The sequence below is a fragment of the Schistocerca americana genome, chromosome X (genome assembly GCF_021461395.2).
Source record: "Schistocerca americana isolate TAMUIC-IGC-003095 chromosome X, iqSchAmer2.1, whole genome shotgun sequence".
In the NCBI taxonomy this organism is placed as follows: Eukaryota; Metazoa; Arthropoda; class Insecta; order Orthoptera; family Acrididae; genus Schistocerca; species Schistocerca americana.
In genome coordinates, this window is record NC_060130.1 from 652,025,933 (window position 1) to 652,049,134 (window position 23,202).

Here is a 23,202-nt window from a genome sequence, read left to right on the forward strand (position 1 = left end):
AACCACTGCACCACCTCGCTCAGTGGAATTATGGTAGGGCCGCTGTTGTTCTCTGTATACACAAACAATCTGATGGATAGTGTGTGCAGCAATCTGAGACTGTTTCCTGATAACACTGTAGCATGTGGGATTCAGTGTGATGGATAGCGGATAGCAGTCTACTGTTTGTGTATATAAATGTAAGTTAATGCACATGAGCAGGAAAAACACTGCTGTAATGTTTGAATATGCCATTGGTGGTGTGCTGCATGACACAGTTAAGCCCATTAAATGTCTAGGTGCAGCATAAAGCAGTATGAAATGGAACATGCAACATGTGAGGTCAGGAGTAGGGAAGGCGATCATCAGCTTTGGTTTATTGGGAAATACTTGGAAAGTATAGCTCATCTGTGAAGGAGACCACATATAGAACACCAGGGCAGCTCATTCTCAAGTACTACTTGAGAGTTTGGGATCTGAACCAGGTTGGATTAAAGTAAGACATCAGATCAGAGGTGCGCTGCTAGATTTGTTACCAGTAGGACTGATCAACATGTGAAAATTACGGAGATACTTCATGAACTCAAATAGGAATTCCTGAAGGGAAGACGGTGTTCTTTATGTGAAACACTGTTGAGAAAACTGGGAGAACCAGCGTTTGTGGCTGACTGCAGAATGATTCTACTGCCATCAACATCTGTTTTGTGTTAGGACCACGAAGACAATATAAGAAAAATTAGGGCTCGAATGGAGTCATGTAGACAGTTTTTTTTTCCTTGTTCCATATGCTGTTGGGACAGCAAAGGGAATGACTAGTAGTCGCATAAGGTATTGTCCACAGTGCACCATATGGTTGCTTGTGTAATACAAATGTAGACATAGGTTTGATAATTTTTCGTCTGTCATCTTAATGGGGTAATCAGTCCTATTTGGTTTGAGTTCCTTTTGCTGTAGTAATCATGGTTTACATGCATGAATTACAGAGATCTTTGATCACATGTAGCGAGGCATTTTCCAAGGAACCATATTTGTGTTTTATAAATGAATTACTCATTGCTTCATTTTATGGCACCTTTAGACTACTGATGTTCTGATGCTTTACTTGTATGTTGCATAGATAGTCCAGATGATATGAGCATTGGTTGTGAAAAGCAGAGTTCTGCATTCATACCACAGTTTGGCACACAGATTTAATATACCACCAAGTTTCGAGGCAGCACACACTCCAGTGTAGAGTGAAAGATTCATTCGGGTTTAAAACTTGCCATTTTCATTTGTTTCACAGTTAAACTCTATGTCTTGCTGTCAGATAATATTTATACACAATTATGTATTATAATTATAGTCAAAGATCAACTTCCATTGACATTGTTTCCTTGAAGGTATTTTCTCCATCTTGAGGAAGTTCAGAATTAAGATTGAGTGGAAAGATAGTTTATCAGATGAGACATGGAGAAGAAGACAGAAACGGATAGAGACAAGAAAATTGTGAATACTGTTATTTTCTGGAGAGAATCCTAAGAGTCATATTTGTGCTGTTAACATTCTATTAGTGTCTTTGTTCCAAACAGAACATAAAATATTTCACTATACAGCCAAAAGTATGCAGACACCCATTGCTGTTAGCTCCAAAGGCAGCAGTTATAATTTACCTACTCTTTCCTACCATTATAGGATTGAATCTTTGGGAAAGGTCTTTCAGTACATGGAAGACAGAAATTATTTCCATTTTCCTGAAACTTGCTGAATAGTTGGGCTTATGGATGGATTGGCTAGGCACATAAACATTGTTGTAACTCATCCAACAGTGTTTATTTTGCTGCTTTGAGCAAATCAGTAAAACATCTACCATATCAGCATGTGCTCATCTGTGTACCATTGTTCATCACTCTATAAAAACTTATTCCACTGCTCCACAGGCCAATGATAGTGTTGTTTGAACTTGTAAGAGCAACATTCTTTATTGATTTTTGTCGTCATTGGCACCTGGGTAGAGATGTAACAGTGAGAGTAGTCCAGTTGCCTCTCAGTGGACGCGTTTAATAATTACAGATGTCTGGTGGTTGGTTTGTGCAACAACTTCATTTGTTCCCATTCTGAACAGCCTCCATACCTCTGTTATTAGCCCATTCTGAATGGCCTCCATCCCTCTCTGCTGTTGGCCCACTCTGAAAGGCTTCTCTCTCTCTCTCTCTCTCTCTCTCTCTCTCTCTCTCTCTCTCTCTACCTACCTACCTACCTACCTACCTACCTACCTACCTCTCTCTCTTCCCTTGGCCCGTTCTGCATGGCCTCCTCCTCTGCTCTTGACCTGTTCTGAATGACCTCCCCCCTCTGCTCTTGGCTCACTCTGGATTGCCGCCATCTCTGCTCTTGGCCCGTTTTGAATGGTTCTTCCCTGTGCTATTTGCCATTGTGGACATTCGCTACCTCTCCTCTTGGCAGTATTGAACTGCCCCCGGCCCCGGCCATCCTGGACGACTACTGCCCCCGGCCCAGGGCTGTTCTGGATGGCTACCACCCCTGGCCCCAGGCCGTCCTGGATAGCTGCCACTCTGGATGACTACCACCCCCTGTCCCTGGGCCTTACTGGACAGATACCATCCCCGGCTGTGGGCCATTCTGGGCGGCTACTGCCCCCAGGCTGTCCTGTTTGGTCTTCATGCCTGGTTCATCCTAAATGGCCTCATTCTGCTGTTGCCCAGTTTTGGATGTTGCCCACCTCTGCTCCTGGCCCATTTCGAATGGCCTCTTCCTCTGCTCTTGGCTGTTTTTAAATGATCTTTCATTCTGCTCAGTGCCTAGGAAGAACTGCTTTGTCCTCCATTGGCTATTCTGAAACAACAACCCCTCTGCTTGTGGCTTATTTTGGATGACATTCTTCCCCCTCACCCCCTCCATCCCCCACCCCCCACCCTCATGGCTGAATCCCTCTCTTATGTTGTTAGTGACTCCATTGAATTTCTTTAGCTGTAGTTGTGGTAAATGTGAGCAAGCTGTATTTCACAAACATGTAATTTTTTGCTTCCAGATTGTGTACAAGACACAAGAGACATGTCTTTGAAACCAAAGAATGTTGATTTCAATGAAACATGGAGTGCTTTAAGAGAAACGGTAAAAGGAGTACTAACACTTAGTTCTGTACCTCGGTCTGTTTGGAATGATCGCTTCAGGTAACAATTGAATATTTAGTATTATTTCAGTTTATTGAAAATTTTATTCACACTCATTCTTCACTATTCATGTTTGACACTTAAGTAACAGCCATTTTTCAGTGAGTTACTTTATATGCAATGATATCTTTCATTTTATCCTTATAATTGTGCTTAAGGATTACACTTATGTTTGTGAAATTACCACTTATTACGTAAGTTTATACATTGCTTTAATACAGTTAAACTAGTTTATCAATTTGTGAAAATATGGAATTGAAATTTCATTAACCTTTAACGTATAAAATTTATCCTTGGGCAGTTGTTTTTTGATGTTTAACACATCAGTTTAGATTGATGTTATCAAAAAGTGTAATGTTTGTTTTAAAACTAGACCAAAAGGAAGGAAAAATATTACATTATTTGCTGTAGGTCAACTCAAAAGTGATGACAGAACGAATAGGTTGCTAAAGGTCATATGTAGGATTCTAGTTGATAACTGTGAAGGGCTACTTAATGATAGCAAACTACAACAAATTCCAGGAATACAGATGTATTGGCAAATTATACAAAACATGAATGTGGTTTGCATCCAATGTGCTAGGGAAGACAACAAAAAGATTGTAATTACCTCAAACAGCACATCAAAGTCCCATATGCTAAAAGGACAAAACTGTGTTATCAGCAGAGCAAAGACTATTCAACATGTAAACTTACTTGAGTGATAGATTCTAAGAACTAGTTCTGGTAGAAGGTATTCAGATACTGTTGAACCGAATCACATAAATAAAAATGGCTATAGATATAAAACAACAGGAACACTGTCAGACAGGCACAATGAACGATCAGCAGCTAAGAAAATAGTAATTACACCAGATACTAAAATGTAGGCTTTCACGGCCGGAAATATCATGTCCATTATTATTACCCGGGCTGTTATGCCGTGGCCGGTTGACGAATTTTGTCTCAGTTCTCAACGTTTCGTCTGCGACTGCGGGAGACATCTTCAAGGGAGTCCGTAGGTCGATGGAAGGTCCAACACACCCACTGGCTCGCTACTGACTGCCGCTAAATTCCGTGTCCGCGCACTCCCACGCCGCAGTGTGACGTCACATGTTTTGAAAACGTCAGTGCAATTGGCCGCTGTCCGTCGCCGTCGATCGCCGTTGCCATCATCCAGTAGTGGACGAGTGGTACACATCTTCTTTAACACCGACATCCATATACCGTTTAATTTCACACCCTCCTCCTTTCGGTTGAAATTATTTCGGTGGTTAGCGATTTCGATTGCCTCCCTGTAGAGCCTTTCGTAGTATCCGCTTGTGGCCTGCCAGTACTTGCGTCTCCTCAAAATGAATATTGTCGTTCCCTGGCTGGAAAGCATGCTCCGCAACAGCTGATCGTTCCGTTTCTCCTCTTCTACAATTTCCCTTGTGCTCTTCCAAACGTTTAGAAACAGTTCTTTTAGTTGTACCCACATAAACATCACCACAACTGCATGGGATCCTATACACTCCAGCTTTTTCCAAAGGTTTGTGAGTGTCCTTGGCAGGCTTAAGGTATTCCTGTATCTTTCTGGTGGGCTTGTAAATTACGGTAATATTCCGCTTCGTCAAGATCCTTCCTATTCTTTCCGTTACATTTTTAACAAACGGCAGGAAAACCTTAGATTTTGCAGTAGCCTGTACGTCAGTATGATTTCTGCGTGGCTGCCTCGACGCACGTTTTATTTCGGCGGACGAATATCCGTTCTTCATTAGTGCATTGTGGAGATGTTCCATCTCAGCGTCGAGCAACTCAGGTTCACAAATATTTCTAGCTCTGTCCGCTAACGTCTTGATAACACCCCGCTTCTGTTGTGGGTGGTGGTTCGAATCCCAGTGCAAATAACTGTCCGTGTCCGTGTGCGTGGGTTTGCGGTATACTGAGTGGCCCAAACTACCATTTTCGTTTCTAAAAACAAGCACATCGAGGAAACGTAATTTGCCGTCTACCTCCTCCTCCATTGTAAACTGAATTCTCGAGTTTATGCTGTTTAGATGTTCGTGGAACCGGCTTAGTTCCTCCCTACCATGTCTCCACAGCACAAACATGTCACCCACGTATCGGAACCATACATTTGGTTTTTTGCTGGCAGTATTAAGGCCTGTTCTTCGAATTTCTCCATAAAGAAGTTTGCAATTACGGGACTTGGGGGGCTTCCCATAGCCACACCATCCGTTTGCTCATAAAACTGTTCCTTCCACTTGAAGTATGTGGTCGTCAAACAACACTTAAACAGTTCTAAAATATCGGCAGGAAAAATTCGATCCAGCTGTTCCAATACATCATTAAGTGGAACCATGGTAAACAGCGATACCACATCGAAGCTGACCAATATGTCCTCCGGCTGGACCACTATGCCATTCAATCTGCTGATGAAATGTGTCGAATTCTTTATATAAGAGTCCGAACGGCCCACATGTAGTTTCAACAGCGTAGTCAAAAACTTGGCTAACGAGTAGGTGGGCGAACCAATGGCACTTAGTATCGGTCTTAACGGCACATTTTCTTTATGAATTTCGGGCAATCCATAAAGCCTCGGTGGTAGCGCAACCGAATTGCAGAGATCTTTCTGTACACTCTCTTCAACGGAGGACTTTGTTATTAACCGCGACACAGTTCTGAGAACGTTGTCGCTGTTTACCATGGTCCCACTTAATGATGTATTGGAACAGCTGGATCGAATTTTTCCTGCCGATATTTTAGAACTGTTTAAGTGTTGTTTGACGACAACATACTTCAAGTGGAAGGAACAGTTTTATGAGCAAACGGATGGCGTGGCTATGGGAAGCCCCCCAAGTCCCGTAATTGCAAACTTCTTTATGGAGAAATTCAAAGAACAGGCCTTAATACTGCCAGCAAAAAACCAAATGTATGGTTCCGATACGTGGGTGACATGTTTGTGCTGTGGAGACATGGTAGGGAGGAACTAAGCCGGTTCCACGAACATCTAAACAGCATAAACTCGAGAATTCAGTTTACAATGGAGGAGGAGGTAGACGGCAAATTACGTTTCCTCGATGTGCTTGTTTTTAGAAACGAAAATGGTAGTTTGGGCCACTCAGTATACCGCAAACCCACGCACACGGACAGTTATTTGCACTGGGATTCGAACCACCACCCACAACAGAAGCGGGGTGTTATCAAGACGTTAGCGGACAGAGCTAGAAATATTTGTGAACCTGAGTTGCTCGACGCTGAGATGGAACATCTCCACAATGCACTAATGAAGAACGGATATTCGTCCGCCGAAATAAAACGTGCGTCGAGGCAGCCACGCAGAAATCATACTGACGTACAGGCTACTGCAAAATCTAAGGTTTTCCTGCCGTTTGTTAAAAATGTAACGGAAAGAATAGGAAGGATCTTGACGAAGCGGAATATTACCGTAATTTACAAGCCCACCAGAAAGATACAGGAATACCTTAAGCCTGGCAAGGACGCTCGCAAACCTTTGGAAAAAGCTGGAGTGTATAGGATCCCATGCAGTTGTGGTGATGTTTATGTGGGTACAACTAAAAGAACTGTTTCTAAACGTTTGGAAGAGCACAAGGGAAATTGTAGAAGAGGAGAAACGGAACGATCAGCTGTTGTGGAGCATGCTTTCCAGCCAGGGCACCATAATATTCGTTTCGAGGAGACGCAAGTGCTAGCGGCCACAAGCGGATACTACGAAAGGCTCTACAGGGAGGCAATCGAAATCGCTAAACACCCAAAAAATTTCAACCGAAAGGAGGAGCGTGTGAAATTAAACGGTATATGGATGTCGGTGTTAAAGAAGATGTGTACCACTCGTCCACTACTGGGTGATGGCAACGGCGAACGACGGCGACGGACAGTGGCCAATTGCACTAACATTTTCAAAACACGTGACGTCACACCGCGACGCGGGAGTGCGCGGACACGGGATTTAGCGGCAGTCAGTAGCGAGCCAGTGGGTGTGTTGGACCTTCCATCGACCTACGGACCCCCTTGAAGATGTCTCCCGCAGTCGGAGACGAAACGTTGGGAATTGAGACAAAATTCATCAACCGGCCACAGCATAACAGCCCGGATAATTATAATGGACATGAATTATACCAGAGTCGGGTGACTGGCTCAAATTCTGAGTAACCTATTGAATGTCCAGAAACAACAAGCCATTGTTAAGGAAATTGAGGGATGAAACCAGATCCAGAATTTTCCATGCAAAAATAAAAACCACTAGCAATAAAGATTTGTACATGCATGTGGAACATGAACAAAGAACAATAATTTGAATCCTTTTTGTTGGCTTAAGGGTAAAAATACCAAAAAAGAACTACGAGAAGAAGCAACAAATGTTGTCCCCAAATTATGTACCACTCATATTAGCATAGCAGGATCCACGCTATCTAGATGCAATATACCTACTGATAAAACTAACAAATAAAATACAAGCTGAACGACATGACATACGAGTAAGAAGCAAAGAAATAATTATGTGAGTGAAATGTGCAGAGTGACAGCACACAATCTATAGATCAGTTTTGCATCACATATTTATGAATCTTGTGAGGAAGTTATCAAACTTGCATGACTATAGGAAATGTTGGTTAACTGACTGTGGCAATACACAACTGTTGAGGAAATCACCTTCAAAAGCTGATGAAATAACTTTTCCAGTTCCAGCAGGGGTGGTATGAATTCAGCTGAAGACAAAGAACTTGTCAGCTGGCACAGATAAACTGCAAATCTTGCTCAACAAAGTTTTCAGTGGAACAGAGGCGACATACAGTGTTGATGTCACGTACAAATAGGTGGTAATGTTGTACGACCACATAGAATTTGCCACATGGAGTGGCTGCGCGGTTTGAGGCATCATGTCACAGATTACACGGCCCCTCCCGCCGGAGGTTCGAGTCCTTTCTCGGACGTGGGGGTGTGTGTAGTTCTTAGCATAAGTTAGTTTAAGTAGTGTTTAAGTCTAGGGATCGATGACCTTAGCAGTTTGGTCCCTTAGGAATTCACACACATTCGAACATAGCATTTGATCCCAGACTTCATGGCCACAGTTCCACGTCCACACATTGTGCCTTAGATAAGCTTATTCATTCAATAATACCTCTGTCCAAAGTACGAAGTGTCCAAATGAGCTAGATACACACCTTTCGAAGTGCTATAGCGTTGGAGGAAGTGAGTTATCTCTCTAAAGAAAACCCTCTCCAAATAATATGCATTCAGGAGCCATACAGCAAAATAAACAAATTACGATTCACCTTAGTCAATATTAAAGAGAAGTAATCCAATAGTAGCTATTTTTGTCATAGATAAGATAATTACAATCATAAAGATTGATCAACTTTGTGACGAACATGCCTGCATTTTAGATGAAATCTGCAGATGTTACATAACAAATGTATACCTTCAGTGTAGTCATAATATACACTGACAGAGAAGAATTGCAGCACCGAGGAGGAGCTGTGTGACATAAATGAAAGTTGGTAGGCATGTTTCTACATGTAAAAGATGATGACTATTCAAATTTCACTCCAGTCGCATAAGAGTGGCACTAGTAGTGCCACTATGAGGATGCAAATCAGGTTTGTTTTAAATACATGCTGTAATGCTCATGGGTGTTAGTTACCTGTGAGGTTGGATGTGGTGAGTTGATCTTAGTCAAGAATACCTTGAAGGTGACAAAGGTGCCATTATCAACACCTCACCGAGTCTGAACGAGTTCACATAGTAGGCTACAAGAAGCTGGATGTTCCTTCTGCATTACTGCAGAAAGAACTGGCAGTCATATAGCCACTGTATGTGAGTCCTGGCAGCAATGGTCACGAGAATGTATGGTTGCTATTGATGGCCATGTGGCACTACTGAGAGGGAAGACCTTGGTTTTCGATGTATGGCTCTGGTTCATTGTACTGAATCTGCAGCAGCAATTTGAGCAGCAGTTGGCAACATAATGATACAACAAACTCTTACATACAAATCGGTCAGTTCAAGACAGCTCTGAGCCATATGCCCTGTAGTGTGCATTCCATTAACCCCAAACCAATGCCATTTGTGACTTCAGAGGTGTCAAGTGAGAGCTCATTGAAGGGCAGGGTGGAGGTCTGTTATGTTTTCTAATTTAAGCTGATTCTGCATCAGTGGCAGTGGTGGCCGCATGTTGGTTAGGAGGAAGCCAGTTGAGGGCCTGCAACCAACCAACCTGCCTGCTAGGTGCGTTTTACCCACAGCACTCTCATGGTTATCCCACACACGGTGACTGCAAATTTGTACATCAATCTGGTGATTGGACCTGTTTTGGTGCCATTCATCAGCAGCATTCCAGGGGGTGTTCTCCAACAGAATAACACTCACCCACATATCACTGTTGTAACTCAACATGCTCTACAGTGTGTTGACATATTGCTTTGACCCGCTAGATCACCAGATCTGTCTCCAATTGAGCATCTATGGGACATCATCGAACGACAACTACACCATCATCCACAAACAGCATTAACCATTCCTGTGTCGACCAACCAAGTGCAACAGGCATGGAACTCTGTCCCACAAACTGATATCTGTCAGTTATATAATGCAATGCATGCGCAATTGTATGCCTGCAATCAACGTTCTGGTCATTACACCATTTGTTAATGAACTAGCATTTCACATTTACAATGGCTTATCGTGTGCTTACATTAACCTGTAATCTTACCGTGTTCCTCACTCAAACATGTTGCCTAGATAAATATACACTACTGACCATTAAAATTGCTTCACCAAGAAGAAATGCAGATGCTAAATGGGTATTCATTGGACAAATATATTATACTAGAACTGACATTTGATTACATTTTCACGCAATAGATCCTGAGAAATCAGTACCCAGAACAACCACCTGTGGCCATAATAACGGCCTTGATATGCCTTGGCATTGAGTCAAACAGAGCTTGGATGGCAGGTACATGTACAGCTGCCCATGCAGCTTCAACACGATACCACAGTTCATCAAGAGTAGTGACTGGCGTATTGTGACGAGCCAGTTGCTCGGCCACCGTTGGACAGGCGTTTTCAATTGGTGAGAGATCTGGAGTATGTGCTGGCCAAGGCAGCAGTCGAATATTTTCTGTATCCAGAAAGGCCCGTACAGGACCTGCAACATGCAGTTGTGCATTATCCTGCTGAAATGTAGGGTTTCGCAGGGATCGAATGAACGGTAGAGCCACGGGTCGTAACACATCTGAAATGTAATGTCCACTGTTCAAAGTGCCGACAATGCGAACAAGAGGTGACCGAGACGTGTAACCAATGGCACCCCATACCATCACGCCGGGTGATACACCAGTATGGCGATGATGAATACATGCTTCCAATGTGCGTTCACCGCGATGTCACCAAACACGGGTGTGACCATCATTATGCTGTAAACAGAACCTGGATTCATCCGAAAAAATGATGTTTTGCCATTCGTGCACCCAGGTTCGTAGTTGAGTACACCATCGCAGGCATTCCTGTCTGTGATGCATCGTCAACGGTAACCACAGCCATGGTCTCTGAGCTAATAGTCCATTCTGCTGCAAACATTGTCGAACTGTTCGCGCAATTGGTTGTTGTCTTGCAAACATCCCCATCTGTTGACTCAGGGATCGAGACGTGACTGCATGATCCGTTACGGCCATGCGGATAAGATGCCCGTCATCTCGACTGCTAGTGATACGAGGCCGTTGGGATCCAGCACAGCGTTCCGTATTACCCTCCTGAACCCACCGAGTCCATATTATGCTAACAGTCATTGGATCTCGACCAACATGAGCAGCAATGTTGTGATACGGTAAACTGCAATCGCGATAGGCTACAATCTGACCTTTATCAAAGTTGGAAACATGATGGTACGCATTTCTCCTCCTTACATGAGGCATCACACCAACGTTTCACCAGGCAATGCCGGTCAACTGCTGTTTGTGTATGAGAAATTGGTTGGAAACTTTCCTCATGTCAGCATGTTGTAGGTGTCGCCACCAGTGCCAACCTTGTTTGAATGCTCTGAAAAGCTAATCATTTGCGTATCACAGCATCTTCTTCCTGTTGGATAAATTTCGCGTCTGTAGCACGTCATCTTCGTGGTGTAGCAATTTTAATGGCCAGTAGTGTATTACTGAAATTTCATTACTCTACATTATTTTTTAGTGTTGTGATTTTTTTTTCCATCATTGTACATCCATATATTGAAATTGAAAAGAGGACAGCAACACTGGGAGCTAAGGGACAAATAGGTTTTTCACTCTGGTCATTAATGCCAAATCAGTGAATGCTATGGCGTAGCATGGTTCAATCTCCAAAGTGCATTAAAAACTGGCCTTGTACATAATTAATAAACCATTGAATCCACCACGTATCACAACTGAATGGGTGCTTAAAAAATTTTGATCTTAATCTTGATGATAACATTGCCTTTCTAATGTAAAATGTTAAGTTGGTGAGACACGAATGAGTGATAATAACTGCACTGTGTGCTGAGGATCATGGGACAGAACATAGTATTGTAATGAATTTTAGGTACAATCAGCAGAAAATAAAATGGGAACTGTTGCAGTCTAAGATTCTGACAGTAGATGTAGCATTTGATGTATACAAATAAGTGCAAGAAGTAGTACATTCAGTTTAAATGGTGATTGCCAATCAATCCCAATAGCAGCTACGAACAGAAAGTAAGCTGAGATAACCTGGAGTGGACCCCTACAGAATCTTAGAGAATGAGGCAAGCCAGAAGGTGGTGTCAATAGGCAATTGGAGCACAGCAGGACATCAGAAGCCTAGGACAGTATGGAAGGGTTAAATGTTATAAAGAGTTCTGAATAAATGAGACTTGGGCACTGGAAAGCATATGATAAAGATCAGTTCCAACTAGAGATTTGGGGAATGCCCCACACAATTGTAAGAAACAGAAGAAAATCACAGACTGTCTTTCACATTTTTAAGAAAGGGGATGGGACATTAACAACTGATTGGGAATCATTAATCAAAGTATTAATGAAGGCTGATTTTGAGAATATGGAACAGTACCACCATCTATGTACAGAAATGAAAGCTGCCTACAAAAATGACAGAGCAGTAATCCCATTTGCCAAATAAGTAGTACATGTCACAGTAACTAAACAGAAAAACATTGGTAGCAGAGCTGATTTTGTTAGGTGTTGGTTAACTTGGCTTATTTCTTTGTAGCCTTTCAGCACTGAGTGCTCGTTACCATGCCCCACTAAAGGCGAAGTTGTAAGTACTAATCTCAGTGGCTTCTGTGATGACAGAATTCAAGTAGGTAGGTGCATGCGGTAAGATTTCCTTTTTATCAAGTATAATTGTATGTTTGTTTCCGGCATTGTGTTTGGCAACAACAGATTTATCAAAATCGCAATACTTAATGTGGCGTTGTTGCTCTGTACAGCATTCTGAAATCATTCATATTTACTGACCAACATAACTACTTCTACATTTGTAAGGAATCTTATGTTTCAGGAATATTGAGACCAAGACAGTCTAACTGGGTGCAGCATCTTTCTAATTTTCTTGGCTGGTGAGAAAAGGAGTGAATACTTTGTATCCTCAGGGGCTGCTCATTTTATTTGTTGTAGCTGCAAAGAAAGGGAGGAGTGCTATAGGCTAATCATCTTGTGATGATGATCTCCATGTTTTCAGTTTTCAGAGATTGCTGGCTTCATCTATCATTCACTCTCACCCTTCTTCCCAAACATCTTTCTCGAATATCTAATCTTGGAATCCAGGTGGTCCTTGTCAGAAATAATTTTAGCTCTATATATCAATGCATTTTAAACTGCTCTCTTTTGGTGTGGGTGATGGAAGTTTTGCACGCTTAAGGTATAGGTCAGTATGTCTTGGCTTATAGTAAACAGTGTGACCAAGTCACCTATCTGATTTTCTTTCAACCAAAAAATCTAAAAATGCTAATTCTCCTTCTCTCTCCAACTCAGTGTAAAACTTCATACGAAGTGTGCATACTATTCATATTCTTAATGATCAGGTGTGAAACTTTGATCCCATGTGGGCAGATCATCAACACAATGAATGAACGGTGGAAGAAAAGGTGCAGAATTTAACATGTGTTCTTTTAAATTCTTGGTAAGGAAAATAGCCTCTTACAGTGATAGCAGAGGAAGTCTTTGAAAGTTTGAGATCACATACAAATCTGATTTAACAAGAAATCTGTGAAACGAAAAGGTTGATAGCTGAAAAGTATTTCCATGAGAGGTAATGAGTGAATGAGACTAATACTCTGTGTCATTCACAGTGGTTTCCAGAATGTGGATGTAGATGTAGGTTTACCAGAATTTGGCTTGAGGCTGAATGTGGAATTGGCAAAACACTGAATCTTTTGCAAGATTAAGTCTGTTAGTGGATAAGTTAACAACACGTTGCAAATTTTTGGGGTCCTTTTGGATTTTGGGAGGAAATTTCTGGGGACACGGCAGATAGAAGAAGTTAGCAAAGTAGTATCTGGGTGCAGTGAGGAGCTAGTGGGGTAGATCGGTGGGGGATGTGTGTGTGTGTGTGTGTGTGTGTGTGTGTGTGTGTGTGTGTGTGTGGGGGGGGGGGGGGGGGGGGGTGTTCTCTGAAAATAACTCGAGTATTGTTAGATAGTACTATTTTTACAGGCTCTGTACCCACAATCACTTTTCTTGTACAGATGGGAAAGTATATACTGTATCGTTACATACAGCTTCTTCTTCATTGAGGGGAAGATGGTTTCCTACATGACAGCCTGCTCATATATCATCTGAAAGTGTTCTTCCTAACCACTAAAGATTGTAAACACCTTGTGAGGTCCCAGGTCATACTGATATCTTCATGATCAGGCCCCAGGTCTATTGTGTTCTGATCCTTTTTCAGTGCCTCCTTCATGACTATTGATCATCACATTTCCAGTGGCTACAAGAGAGGAAAATTAAGGTTGAAAAACCTGTTTACTGTGAGTTTGTTAAAGGTGAAGCTCTGACTTTTATTGTGGAAGTGTGGCAAAAGGAACACAGCGTGCTGTTTTAAACAAATCATTCTGTCATTCACCTTAACATTTTATGGAAATAATGAAAACTGAAATCTGGATGGTCAGATGGAAATCTGAACTGTTGTCATTTTGAATATGAGTTCAGTGTCATACTACCGCACAACCTCGCTCAATCCAATGGCTCCTTAAAAACCTTTGTCTATATAGTGGCAACCAATCACCAATAGTATTTACACTTTGATACCTGACATCCTTTCCACACTGAAAATTCTCTCTCACAGTCCATCTGCAGATCTGAACATTTCTTGCAAGTATGCTAAAGGTTTTTCCAGGGTCTTTGTGGACAGGTGCTCCACCTCTTATCAAAGCTACAACCAGATCTCCCATGCAATATTCACGCGTACACCTAGTACTCCCAGAAACCCCTACGAACCAGGTAGAAAGAAGGCCCCTCTAACTAACTTATATCACCCCAGATTGAGAACAACTTAACTAAATTCTTTCTCTGGGCTTCGGAGCTTCTTATCATTGTGCATGGAAATGGGAAACAGCCTTTCATACAATCCTTCCCATCTCTCCCAAAGTGGTTTTCTACCATCATCCAATTCACAAAATATCCTGGTCCAGTCTTATCCTCTGAATACTCCCAACTCTTTGTCACATATCACATGTGATGTGGCCATGTGAAAGACCCAGATGCAAAGATATATCTTATGCATCCACCTGGCACATCCTATTCCAGTCCTGTCACAGATGTACCCTACCTCCTCTGAGGCAGACCGCCTGGGAACACAGTTATATCGTAGAACGCCTGGGAACGCAGTTATATTGTACACCGCCTGGGAACGCAGTTATATTGTACACCATTTCTACTGTAATTCCTGCTTTTATTGCAGTATCACCACCAACCAGTTGTCCATTCGAATGAGTGACTTCCACTAAACTGTGGCTAAAGGCAGCTACCGGCACAGGATGTCACTGAGCACAACACGATCTCTCAATTTCAATGGTTACTTCATAACCTGTGTCATTTAGCTCATGCCTCCCTTCCATCACCACACCGCCTTCTCACCCCTCACCTCCTACACCCCTCCCTCAATACCAGATGATAATTGTTCCTCCAATCCCACAATTTCCATGGACTCAGATTCTGCCAGTCCCTGTCTCGTTCATCTCTGCCCTTATTTCCATCCTCCTGCCTCTGTATCAAACTAATATTACCAGCATGATTTTCTGATAAACAACCTTTTCATGTACTTCTGAGTTTTAGTATTTCTAGTCTCAGAATTACGAACTCGGCTGTTTAATATTAGAAATGGTTTGTCTAAACCTGTATTTTCCCAGAGCAGCATACCACATTTTAAGCATATGCATACTTGAAGCACACAGTGCAATTGCAGTATTGGAACAATTTCTCAGTATTCCTCAAAATTATCCAAATTTAGTCAATGATATTTTCAGTAGGTTCACAGATATTCCATATTTTAGATGATTATGTAATCACTGCTGTAGAAACTTTACGTGATATTTTTGATCAGTTATTAAAGCCCACTAGTTATGTGTGTTGACTGTGATTTGTTTGCTGGAGCCATGTTTTCTTTAAATATTTTCATATTTTCACAGGCATGTAGATATTTTATGTTGAGATTGTTTGTACTCATCTGCTTACAAGAATAATATATTTTCTGTTTGTTGCAGTGATGTGTATTCGCTCTGTGTTGCGCATCCTGAACCACTTGCTGATCGTTTGTACCTGGAAACAAAAGCTTTTTTAGATGCCCATGTCAGATCTCTATTGGAACAAGTGCGAGCAAATGGTGAAAACAATCTTCTCAGAGCATACTATCAAGCTTGGAGCCAGTATAGTCTTGGCTGTCTTTATCTGCATAAATTGTATTTGTAAGTTAAATGTATTACATGTATCAGCTTGGGTAGCATGCATGTTTAACTATTTTTGAAATAGTTCAGTATTAATGAGAGCATCAACAGTATTTCATTTACATCATTTAATTTTCTAATATGGCAGGTATTTGACTTGTGCTATAGAATTGCTTTATTAATTTTGCAGAACTGGAGAATACTTAACATGTGACAACAGCGTACATTACCAGTAAATATTCCCATTAGAATAGCGACCAGGTGGTGTGATAATGAGACTATAGTAGTAACAATGCTCATCAGAGATAATATTGTTAAGATACAATGTGAAATATACCAGTTGACTGGAGCTGATTGTGATACACAAGCACAGTCAGGTGCCTCCCTTTTTGTGAGCTAATGAGGAATATTGACATTTGTTTTCTTGTCATGTTCGATATGCAACAACTAAATATATACTAAGTAAAATGATAGCTAATGTAGCACTGCTAGTAAAAAATGGGTTATTGATTATCAGTCAGAAGTTAAGTAAAATTGCTATAGGAAGAAATTAGATGTCAAGTTTTAAGTGACCTTTCAAGGTCATGTTATAGCCACTGAACTGACAGAGAAGCTCATGGTGTTTTTGTTTTATCTAAAATTGTTCTGTGCACTGAAATCTGTATCCAATTGTTTGCTGACCTTACCTGTAGAGAAATAGTAACAGGAGTCAAAAATGTGTCTTTAAGAAATTCTGCTAGGGTAGCATATTTAGTTACAGCTCTTCATTTTTGTGACCTTGCAAACATAGTTAGGACTGTTTATTGATAGCTTTCATCACTGGTGGGGCAGTGGGCTACGAATGATACGTGTGCTTGTTGAAACCTGTACAAGGGTAGTTAAATATTTTGGAGCGAGAATACTGTTTGCAAAATATTGTTTTTTGCCTTGGCCATGTGATTTCCAACACTGCTTAGCAGTTTTTGCTTATGAAGTTTATTTTGTATCTGCCTCTGGAGTTGTTATTATTATGTTGCTTGCTTCTAAGGTTGTCCATTCAACCAAAAACATGCCTCAGTCTGAGAGAGAAACACAGTGTCATTCACATATTGTTATAATATTGGTCATTGGGCAAAGCCAGTTATGGAAATATCCCTTGTGTAGCCAGCCTGTGCTTTCAAATTCTATTGAGATAGTTCTATATTCAAAATTTTGTGTAAATGTTACAAATTCAATCACATCTATGGCCGATGTTAACATGCTCAAGCTGGAATTAACCAATTAGAATCTTTGTGGGAGAAGAAATTTTCATAATTAAGTTATTATGCAGCTTAAGGAGGATGTGTATCCACACACAGTTGTTGATCACTAGACTGTGTGCTAATGTCTTGAGTTAAATTTTGGACTTCTTCGCATTGTTTCATGAAGTGATGATGTGACTTTAATACTGATTTACCTGTCTGATGGGAATATTAAACTTGATGGCTTCATCGGCACTATTTGAGAGGAGAAGAATGTGTCAACTCTGGTTTCACTATCTCTATTTTATTCCATACTCATCCAAGACAATGCAATCACTGTACAGAAGTTTCAGTCTCACACTCAGCTGCAGAAATTGGGAAAACTAAATGAGCTGATAATGTGTGTAGGTGATGTAGCCACAGCTGAAACTCCTCCAGAAACAACTAACAAGATTCTGTGTCATCATTTTTTGTGATATTGGATGCTTATAATGATCAAGTGAAGTAGATAATGTTTAGAGATTCAGAGAGACCTTTTTTCTGAAGGTTGCAAATGGAAAATACGTCTAACCATTGGGAACTTGCATTGTGAGACTAACTCTCAAATACAGAACCCAGCCCATTGATTGTGTAGCTTCACCAGAATATAGCCATCATTTTATTGTTGTGTGGGAGCTCCTGGAGGCATCACAGACTGAGAGGCACAAGAAGCAAACTGCGAAAGATTGGAGCTCCAAGTTGGTGAAGCTACTCCAACAAGTTCATGCAACAGTAACTGTTCTGGACAATTGTGTACCATTGAAAACACACTTATCACAGCATGATCAAGATGATGAGCTGTAGTCAACGGTTTGAATGCTCAGTTTAACTTTGAAGCTCTAGTCATGTGCAAAAAGGTATTGAGCCCCTCAAAAGTAATCTGTATGACAACAATGTGTGTAACATCACAGGTGGACAAGAAGACCTGTGGCTCACCAATTTCCATGAACGGAAGCAACTCATTCCTAAAAGTATGTGCATAGGCACAGCCAGGAATATCAGATCGGTGCCATCTGTGGAGATAAAGGTGTAGTGTTGGCTCAAGAGCCAACACCGTGTCGCTACAGGAGGCCGAAAGGCACGCGTCTAAATACACGCAGACCGGCGTGAGGTCTGGAACAGGACAATGTCTTGAGAATTGCAATAAAGTACGAAAATCTTGTAATACTTAACTTTAATCCATAATCGGTGTACATCGCTCTTGTACAGATATAATCTCCATTTTACTATACACTGGTAATGGTGCCTTGCTAGGTCGTAGCCAATGACTCAGCTGAAGGCTATGCTAACTATTGTCTCGGCAAATGAGAGCGTATTGGTCAGTGTAGCTTCGCTAGCAAAGTCGGCTGTACAACTGGGGCGAGTGCTAGTAAGTCTCTCGAGACCTGCCGTGTGGTGGCGCTCGGTCTGCTATCACTGACAGTGGTGACACGCGGGTCCGACATGTACTAATGGACTGCGGCCGATTTAAAGGCTACCACCTAGCAAGTGTGGTGTCTGGCGGTGACACCACAAAAGGTCACACCACCATTACTGAATACCCACAAGAGGAATCTACTTTCTAATAGTTCTCTTGTTTGACCAAAAAACAACAGTAAAGTCTTGATCACTCTGCACCAATTTCTGGGTGCATTCGAGTAGTGAGTGGAGACGAAGCAAACCAGACAATCCAGTATGAAACACCACATCAACACTGATGATCATCCCTCATCCAATCAGCACTCATATAGGGTGGCTCCATCTGGATGAGGGGTAATTCAGAAGGGAGTGGGGATGATGCTGCATAATACCTTCATTCAGTCATCAGCATTCCTTAACCCTTCATTGTGGCCCTTGTGAAGAAGACAGATGGTATTTCTGCTTTGATTACTGGCATTTGAACAAAATAACCAAGTGAAATGAGTACTCATAGTCACAAATTGATGACATTTTTTACTATCTGATGGGAGCAAAGTATTTCTTTATGGTTTTGCAGAATGGCTGCTGGGAGATCAAGATTGACAAGGCTGCTTTCATAACACTTAATTGCCCCTTATTGGTTCAAAGTTATGCCACCAGATCCAGAAGGAATCCTAGTTTGGTCTTTGGCACTGGTCTGGTACTTAGCTTCCATGTGTTCCAAATATCTTGCCCAGTTCTCCTGCACAGTGGAAAGCCCCCAAGTGACTAGAAAAAAAGTGCAGCTGACTTCCATTATACAAGGGAAAAGAATGAGCCCACAAAATTGCAAATCAATACACACAATTCAGTTTTGCTGCAGATTTCTTGAGGATACACTAATTTCAAATATAATAAAATTCCTTGAGAGAGAGAGGATCTTTTTATCCTCAAACAATATGGATTTAGAAAGCATCTCATTTGTGAAATCGCCTGCCCTTTTCTTGCACTGTATCATGTTAACCATGGATGAAGGGCAACAGACAGATTCAGTTTTCCTAGATTTCCAGAAAGCTGACATAGTGCCACATTGCAGACTCTACCAAAGGTCAGAGAATATGGAATAGGTTCTCAGATATTTGAGTAACATTAACAAACTGTAAGTAATAGAACCTCAACCTGAATGACGAGTATTCATTGGAGAGTTAAGGTACATAAGGAGTGCCTCAGGGAAGTCTCATAACACTGCTCTTGTTCCCTATATAGGTAAACAATGTGACAGATAGGCTGAGCAGCAGTCTTTGACCATTTGCTGTAGTGTGCAGGAAAATATTGACCTTGAGTGACTGTAGGAGCATACAGGATGATGTATAGAATTTCTATATGGCATGGTGAATGGCAGCTTGCTATAAATGTGAGAAAATGTAAGATAATGCGGATGAGTAGGAAAAACAATCACATAATATTCAAATATAGTATTTGTGGCATGGTGCTTGACATAGTCACATCAGTTAAATGCCGATGCATTATGCTGCAAAGTGACAGGGAATGGCAAAAACATAAAAGTGAATGTTTGACTTCAGTTTACTGGGATAACTCTAAGAACATGTAGCTCATCAGCAAAGGAGACCACAGACAGAACACATTCTTGAGTACTGTGTGAGTGTTTGCGATCCCCACCAGGTCGGATTAAAGGGAGACATCACAGCAGTCCAGAGGCGTGCTGTTAGGTTTGTTACTGGTAGGTTCAATAAACATGAGTGTTACCGAAATACTACGTGAACTCAAATGAGACTCCCTGGACGGAAAATACATAAAAAAAAAGAAAAAACTAGAAAGTTTAGAGAATCAGCATTTCCAACAGAATGCAGAACAATCCTACTGCCACCAACATCAATCACTTGTAAAGATCGCAAAGACAATATAAGAGAAACCAGGTCTTGTACAAAACCATATAGGTACTCATTTTCCTCTTTCTATATTTGAGTGTGGGTCTGGAAAGGGAATTATTGTAACCAAAATTGGACACAGCCAAGAGACGCCGGCCGATGAGGATTTCAACAGTAATTCGCCAAAAACCACAAAAGGGAGCTACAGAAATGGACAAACAGTAAGACAGCATGACAGAACAATAAGTCCAGAGCGTAAACCAAACCAAGAGCTTATATGTAGCAATATCAAGAATCAAGCAACACTGAGTACAAGAAACAGTACGAGAGCGCAGTGGGAACTCGACCGAGGTCCAGGCCCGTACGTTGATAGCTTTATAGAGAGGCCACAGGTGCTGATAGGCTGATACATAGGATGTGGCCCATGCCTAGTGCTGAGATGGGGACAGCAATGCTCACAAATATTTGGAGCACTGCCTAGCAGTTATTATCTAGGTCCATGCCATCTAGCGGGCTTTATAACTCATTGGGCTGCGATACCATATGGCCCCAGAAATGGGTGTGTACTGCCTGAAGTGCCTGGGATGTTGTTTCAAAAGGTGAAGTAGTGGCACTGTTGGTGTCCCAGTGGAGGAGCCTGCCAGCTGGGGATAGGAACATGGGATGTTGGGTAGGGTGCTGGGGTATGGCCATACAGGAGACGACATGAGGGGTGGATGCTGCGGTGAGATTTCAATCTCCAAGCCCACACCCACAGGAACAGCCAACAGTGCCTTGGAGCATAAATTGTATCCTTGTGGTTGAGGGGTTTGAAAGGGAAGGCACTCCAACTCCATGTGGCCCTCCAATGGTGATGCAGTCAGTAGACAGAGACGGAGTTGGTTGGTGTGCCAATGCTACAAACCCCTCAGAGTATCAACTTTCATAAGCCACTGCCCATGGGTGGCCACCACTGTAGCCAGCCTACATGAAGATTTTGCTACGTAGGAATGCATCCAGACTGCTGAACCATATTGGATCCAGGTTTACGAGGGCTGTGGGTCCGGGAGGTGGAGAAGAGTATGTGGTTGTTTCCCATGGAGGACCTCTGCAGGCATGTGGTCATGAACAGGGGTGGTCCAGTTGGTGCTCAGGAACATTGTGAGCGCCACTGTGGTTGTTGATGTGCCACTGCCTTCAATATTTGTTGTTTAAACATATGCACCATCCACTCCACTTCACTTCACCGGATGGGTGAAAAGGTAGGCTAAAGAGGTGTTTAATACCATTGGCATTGCAGAGCTGTTCAAAGGTCGTCACTGTGAATTGGGGCCCATTGCCGGACGTAAGGGTGCGGGGAATCCCTGCATTGGCGAGAATCAGGCTGTGTGCATTGAGTGCGGCAGTTCTAGTTGTGGACACCGTGCTAACTATGTAGGGGTAGTTGAAATACAAATCCATGACATTGAGCCACATAGAACTCAGGAAGGGACCAGCAGAGTCCAGATGAATGCATTCCCCGAGGTGACAGGGAGTGGGCCAGGGGATGAAAGACTGAGCAGCAGCAGCCTGGTGTTGGGCACATGCGAACAGTTGTACACCATGGCCTCCATGTGTTTGTTCAGTCCTGGCCAGTAGGCATGTCACATAGCAAGGGCTTTCATCCACCCCAATGCCCATGATGGAGGAGTTCTGAGATATGAGGGTGTAAGTTAGTCTGGGTGACAACACAGTGGGTATCTGCCTCCATATGCAGCAGGAGAACATCGGAGACAACAGGCTAATGATGAGAAAGGTGAGCACAGGCCCAGAGTTCTGGATCAACAAATTTGGAAAAATTTGCTGGCCACCCATGTGGCACACAGCGCATGACATGCTGTAAGATAGGATTATGGTGTGTGTCAGTGGCAATGTACGAGGTGCATTCAAGTTCTAAGGCCTCCGATTTTTTTTTCTAATTAACTACTCACCCAAAATCGATGAAACTGGTGTTACTTCTCAACGTAATCGTCCTGCAGATGTACACATTTTTCACAACGCTGACGCCATGATTCCATGGCAGCGGCGAAGGCTTCTTTAGGAGTCTGTTTTGACCACTGGAAAATCGCTGAGGCAATAGCGGCACGGCTGGTAAATGTGCGGCCACGGAGAGTGTCTTTCATTGTTGGAAAAAGCCAAAAGTCACTAGGAGCCAGGTCAGGTGAGTAGGGAGCATGAGGAATCACTTCAAAGTTGTTATCACGAAGAAACTGTTGCGTAATGTTAGCTCAATGTGCGGGTGCGTTGTCTTGGTGAAACAGCACACGCGCAGCCCTTCCCGGACGTTTTTGTTGCAGTGCAGGAAGGAATTTGTTCTTCAAAAGATTTTCATAGGATGCACCTGTTACCGTAGTGCCCTTTGGAACACAATGGGTAAGGATTACGCCCTCGCTGTCCCAGAACATGGACACCATCATTTTTTCAGCACTGGCGGTTACCCGAAATTTTTTTGGTGGCTGTGAATCTGTGTGCTTCCATTGAGCTGACTGGCGCTTTGTTTCTGGATTGAAAAATGGCATCCACGTCTCATCCATTGTCACAACCGACGAAAAGAAAGTCCCATTCATACTGTCGTTGCGCGTCAACATTGCTTGGCAACATGCCACACGGGCAGCCATGTGGTCGTCCGTCAG

The 23,202-nt window shown here is 42.3% G+C and overlaps 1 protein-coding gene across 2 annotated transcripts in view; it reads left to right on the forward strand.

Annotated features, from left to right (window-relative positions):
* Positions 1–23,202, forward strand: part of LOC124554917 (cullin-2) — a 188,252-nt gene that overhangs the window by 6,824 nt on the left and 158,226 nt on the right. For both annotated transcript variants that reach the window (XM_047128607.1, XM_047128606.1), the window contains exons 2-3: positions 3,011–3,152; positions 15,847–16,047. In XM_047128607.1, coding sequence (XP_046984563.1) covers positions 3,034–3,152; positions 15,847–16,047 — 320 coding nt within the window. In that variant the 5' untranslated portion in view covers positions 3,011–3,033. The remainder of the gene's footprint in view (positions 1–3,010; positions 3,153–15,846; positions 16,048–23,202) is intronic.